General features: G+C 40.6%; 1 protein-coding gene across 2 annotated transcripts in view; it reads right to left on the bottom strand.

Moving 5' to 3' along the window:
* Positions 1–332: 332 nt before the first annotated feature.
* Positions 333–6,000, bottom strand: part of chd7 (chromodomain helicase DNA binding protein 7) — a 297,949-nt gene continuing 292,281 nt past the window's right edge. For both annotated transcript variants that reach the window (XM_067980156.1, XM_067980157.1), the window contains 2 exons: positions 3,197–3,301; positions 333–2,330 (listed from right to left, as the gene is read on the bottom strand). In XM_067980156.1, coding sequence (XP_067836257.1) covers positions 1,431–2,330; positions 3,197–3,301 — 1,005 coding nt within the window. In that variant the 3' untranslated portion in view covers positions 333–1,430. The remainder of the gene's footprint in view (positions 2,331–3,196; positions 3,302–6,000) is intronic.

Genomic DNA, 6,000 nt, shown 5'->3' with positions numbered 1-6,000 from the left:
ACAGAATTTTCCATTATCTGAACTGAATGATTCCACCTGCCGCTGCCATGTAACAGTTGTAAAAGAATAGCATTGCAACATAATGGAGTGGGGACTCCCCCAGGCCCCCACACATTTTTTCTTACAGCCCTGGGCTCATCCACACCATACACCACATTTGGTGCTTCGGGCTACACAATGTGCTGCCTGCTGAGTGAGAAAGGCAGTTTAACCTGACGGATCTTGACTTTTGCTTCCATCAACATAATGGTTATGATTATGCTGTGCAATATACCATCAGCATTTTTAACAGGTGAAGAGAGCAGAACAGAACATAATGAAACCAAGATGCCTAATACTGAATTGGTTTAATAATAAAGCTAAATTTCTTTGTATTTTAAGTACATGTATTGTCCATTTGTAAACATTTACTTCACCAATAAAACCAAAAAAACTTTCCAGGAGCCAGAATATGGTATGTGTTTCTATTGCTACTAAGCAATGTAACTAGTGAATACCAATCATAATTTGGTTTCTCTAGATTTTTGCTTGTTCTACAGTACATGTCACTGCATATCATGGGTCACTTTTATTAAAAGCATCGTTACTACAGTTGGCAGCAATTTACATCTTATCTTACATGATAGCAGTTTTCAATTTTTTTTAAAAAACATCACAACAAAGAAAACATACATTTACAAAGTCATGTTTGTAAACTTCAATGCTAGTAGAACTGAGGTAATGCTGTTTAGCTCTGTGGCTAAAGTAACAAAGTCCTTTCTTTAGAGAAATGTACCTGAATTTTGTTTATAACAGTGCATTACAAGAAAAAAAATCATGAGACAATGCAAATCAACTGTAGTATAAGTCAGAAATTGTGGTCACCCTTTAGGCGTTTATTGTCCAGATTTTTTTTAAAAAAACATTCAACAGCTGCCAAGTTATTGCTGTGCCTCTGGGATGAGACCTTCACACTATCGTGGGGATTGTCAGTGTGGACTCTTTATATACAGTCAAATCTATAGGCATGATATGTTCTACAATGACTTTTGTCCATCTGTGCTCTTCACAGCAATGTTAAATATACATCTTCATTATTCCTTTATAAGCAGAAACTGCTTCGGTCACCAATCACATGCCATGATTGAAGTTTGCTGTGTATCACAAATTACCATTGGTGAAAAACGAAAAGCAGAGCATTTGTTTTAACTTCATTCCTTAAATTCAGACGCAATCTTGAACTTGATATCGCTTCTAGGATAATAAATAATGCACTGCATAATACTTATGACCAAGACATCTTTGACATCTGCATAACATGACTTGGAACTTTGCTACACTATGTTACAGAGATAGCTTAAAAAACTATGTGTGGACATTTAATGAATATGTAAACAGTAGGACTACGACTTGTGAAGAGTTTTAAAACACTTAAGTAACTGGAAATGTAATTAATCCTCATCATCTTCACCCTCAACTGAGTCCAACCCTGTCACGTGTGCCAATTCATCTTCTACAAGGGAAGAGTCTGCTGGTTTACTGGGGCTTCCCACAGGATCACTGTCATCTGAATTGGCTTCTCCTTCAATAAAACTGTTGTCCTCAGTCTTGCCATCTGTCTTATCCTCCTTGTCATCGCTTGAGCTCATTGTGCTCTGCAGTCCAGCCAGTGTAGTATGAGGAAAACCAGACAAGGTCATTCCCAGCCCAGGAGGAAGAAACATGGATGGGTAGAATAATCCAGGAGCCATAGTGGAAAGCAAGAATGGGTTGAAAGCAAGAGTATTGTTGGATAGTCCAGTGGTTGCAGCAGTGGCGAAAGAGCTTGAACTTGCATTATTAGAATCAACTGCAGATTCTACACTGTTTATTTCCTTATCTTCATTTTCTTTATCATTTTCTGTCTTAGATGAAATGCCACTTTCTGTTTCACTTGGACCCGATGTTGCTGAAGAAGTACTAGCTGTAGCAGTCAAGGGGTTGCTTAACAAGCCTCCAAGTCCAAACATATTGGGCAGCCCTGCCATGCCTGGAAGCATCAGTGGTAGTAAAGAAGCAGGGTTTTTTGCATCTCCTCCTGTAGCAGCTGTAGCAAGACCTGACGGGAAACCCATCAATCCAGCTAACTGAAGACTTTGCAGGTTCTGTAAATTCTGCAGGCTTGCTAGATCCATTCCAGCAAAAAGACTGTTCATCAGTAGTGGGTTTATTCCTGAGGCTGAAGCAGCAGCAGCAGCCGCAGCAGCTTTGGCAATCTCACTTTTGGGCCTTCTCCCTCTCCTACTTGCTCCTTCCTCTCTAACAACCGGTCCAGTGAGAATACGGTCAAACATGGACTCTGGTAGAAAACCCTGAAAAAAAGCAACAGTGTCATCATAGTTAATCCTAAAGTGCACTAAACATTTTCACAAACAAGTGCTCTTTTTTATATTAATTTATAGCTTCAAAAGCAAATTTAGATTTTACACTAATATAACAGACTTGACTTTAAAGACACAGTTGTACAATTTATTCTAATGCCAAAAATTTCTGCTCCTTAAAAGACAATCATATCGGTACTGCAATAGCTACAAAAGGCTACTGGACTACTTCAAATTCAATTTCCACCAAAATTCAACTCTGCCAAACACTTGCGGGGGAAGTCAATCCCAGTCAAAACATTAGGGACAACTAACGAATATCCACTTCCAACATAATTTAACACCATCAACAGCACAAGTGAAAATAAGAGATTTTGTAATAAATATAAGTTATTGCTAAGTGTGAGTGCTGTAAACAAAAACTAAAATTCAGAAATATCCATCAAGTATTATAATAACTCCTGGAAATAGAAAAATAGGCTGTGCCAAAATTTATGAATCACATTGTGGACTTTGCTATAACTAGTCTTGACATTCTTTTAGATAATGTAATCTAATTAAGATTAGTATTCTGAAGCAAGTTTTAGGCATTTGTAACCAAATCAACTGTGCTGTGTTACAATTTAGTTCACAAATGCAAAGTGTAGACATTTGATATAACTTTAATTGATCCTGCATAAAAATTGGGTTACCCACTAAATAATTCAGCTTTGCTGAATGAACACAAACAAAAACTCCATTCCCAAAGTCAAAAGACAATACATTTTACATAGCCTGAGTGTTCTGCCTTATTTTATACAGATTCTCAAATATATTCATCTTGTTTTGTTAAGACTGATAAGAATAGCCACACTTACAGACTGCTTGACAACATCCGCCCAATCAGGTGCAACAGCAAACTCAGGATTTTCATCAAGCCATCTAGGCAGGTCTTTCATTGGTGGGGCCATGGCACCACCCATCTAACAAATTAAAAAAAAATGCCTTGGGTAGTGCGTAACTTTGGTTTCTGATTTATTGCCTAAAAATTGAATACACATATTCCTTATAAATCTTTCTTCGTTGAAAAATGCTTCCTTTTGGGGAGTTAACTAAAGAAAATGCTGTACTTCTAAACTATTGTAAAAAAAAATGTGGGAGTGCCATGTGGGAACTCCAGGACACCTGGACCACATGGGCAGGAAGTGCCTCTGGTTGCTCGAGCTCAAAGTTTGAGCTTGAGGAGCGGCTGGAATCACTGCAGGGCATACGGAAGGCTGAGAATTTCCTGAATCGTACGTCACCCCACGGCCACAGAAAGCTTAGGACAGTAAGTGGGTGGCCATCCGACAGGGAGTATATCGCTCACTAATCAGTTTTCAGTATTGAATACCGGTGAGGGTGACGACACCTCGAAGTAGTGCAGCCTGGAGCATGGCATCGTGGGGCAAAGGACTGCTCAGGGGGGCACAGCGAAGTGCAGGAATGCAGTGGTTATATAGGGGATCAATTGTCAGGGGGACAGACAGGCGTTTCTGCAATCACCGATATGAGTCCCACATGGTGTGTTGCCTCCCTGGTGCCAGGGTAAAGGGCACCACTGAGAGGGTGCAGAACCTTTTGAGGGGGGGGGGGGGGGGGGGAAGGGAAACAGCCAGAAGTCGTGGTCCATTTTGGTACGAATGACATAGGAAGTAAAAGGGTTGAGGTCCTGTAGTCAGAGCTCCAGAGGTGCGGTTAAAAAGCCGGACCTCAAAGATAGTCATCTCTGGATTACTCCCAGTGTCGTGCACTAGTGAGTATAGGAATAGTAGGATAAGATAGGTTAATGCGTGGCTGGAGAAATGGTGTGGGAGGGAGGGGTTCAGATTCCTGGGGCATTGGGACCAGTTCTGTTCAAGATGGATGGGTTGCACCTCAATGATCTCACAGGGAGGTTAACTAGAGCTGTGCGGAGGGTTTAAACTAATTTGGCAGGGGGATGGGCATCAGGGTGAAACATTTAGAGAGGAGAAACAAATAGCACTAGAGTAAAGAACAGTTCAGAAATAGGAGGGATCAGACATGGGGCAAATATGAGGCAGTCTAAGATGAGTTTAGAGCGCATGTGCGTAAATGCACCGAGTGTGGTAAATAAGGTTGGTGAGCTGCAGGCAAAAGTTGCCAAATGGGACTAGGTTATAGTGGCGATAACAGAGACCTGGCTCAAAGAAGGGGAGGATTGGGTACTTAATATTCCTGGCTACATGGTATTGAGGAAAGACAGGAGGGGGGGGGGGGGGTGGCAGTATTGATCAAAGAAACCATTATAGCATTGGAAAGGGATGATTTAGTTGAGGGTTCAAAAGCAGAATCTATTTGGTTAGAATTAAGGAACAATAGAGGAGCTATTACGCTACTGGGTATATACTATAGGCCACCAAATAGTGGGAAGGAGATAAGACGAGACAATTTGGAGGCAAATTACAGAAAGATGCAAGAACTGTAGAGCAGTGATAATGGGGGACTTCAATTATTCCAATATAAACTGGAATAGTAACAGTGTTAAGAGCAAAGAAGGGAAGGGTTGATGAGGGCAGTGGGTTAATGTTGCGTATATGAACTTTCAAAAGGCATTTGATAAAGTACCAGATAATAGACTTGTTAGCAAAATTAAAGCCCATGGGATTAAAGGGACAGCGGCAGTGTGGATACAAAATTGGCTAAGGGACAGAAAGCAGAGAGTAGTGGCGAATGGTTGTTTTTCAGACTGAAGGGAAGTATACAGTGGTGTTCCCCAGGGGTTGGTATTAAAGCACTGCTCTTTTTGATATATATTAATGACCTGGACTTGAGTATAGAGGGTATAATTTCAAAGTTTGCAGATGACATGAAACGCAGAAATGTAGTAAACAACGTGGAGGATAGTATAGACTTCAGGAGGACAGGCTGGTGAAATGGGCAGACATATGACATGAAATTTAACGCAGAGAAGTGTGAGGTGATACATTTTGGTGGGAAGAACGAGGAGAGGCAATATAAACTAAATGGCACAATTTTAAAGGGGGTGCAGGAACAGACACACCTGAGGGTGTATGTACACAAATCTTTGAAGGTGGCAGGACAAGTGGAGAAGGCTATTAAAAAAGCATATGGGATCCTTGGCTTTATTAAAAAAGGCACAGAGTACAAAAACATGGAAGGTATGATAAACCTTTATAAAACACCGGTTAGGTTTCAGCTGGAGTATTGTGTTCAATTCTGGGCACCACACTTTAAGAAGAATATCAAGGCCTTAGAGAGGGTGCAGAAGAGACTTACTAGAATGGTATCAGGGATGAGGGGCTTCAGTTATGCGGAGAGATGAGAGAAGCTAGTGTTGTTCTCCTTAGAGCAGAGAAGGTTAAGAGAAGATTTGATATAGATATTCAAAATCATGAAGGGTTTTAATAGAGTAAATAAGAAACTGTTTCCAGTGGCAGAAGAGTTAGTAACCAGAGGACACAGATTTAAGGTGATTGGCAAAAGAACCAGAGGCGACACAAGGAAACATTTTTTTTAATGCAGAAAGTTATGATCTGGAATGCACTGCCTGAAAGGGTGGTGAAAGCAGGTTGAATATCATCTTTCAAAAAGGGAATTAGATAAATACTTGAAGGGAAAAAAATTACAGGGCTAAGGGAAAGGGGAGATTGGGACTAAT

Source organism: Heptranchias perlo, chromosome 3 (assembly GCF_035084215.1).
Source record: "Heptranchias perlo isolate sHepPer1 chromosome 3, sHepPer1.hap1, whole genome shotgun sequence".
Lineage (NCBI taxonomy): Eukaryota > Metazoa > Chordata > Chondrichthyes > Hexanchiformes > Hexanchidae > Heptranchias > Heptranchias perlo.
Note: the sequence above shows the minus strand (reverse complement) of the source record. Positions and strands in the feature narration are given on the sequence as shown.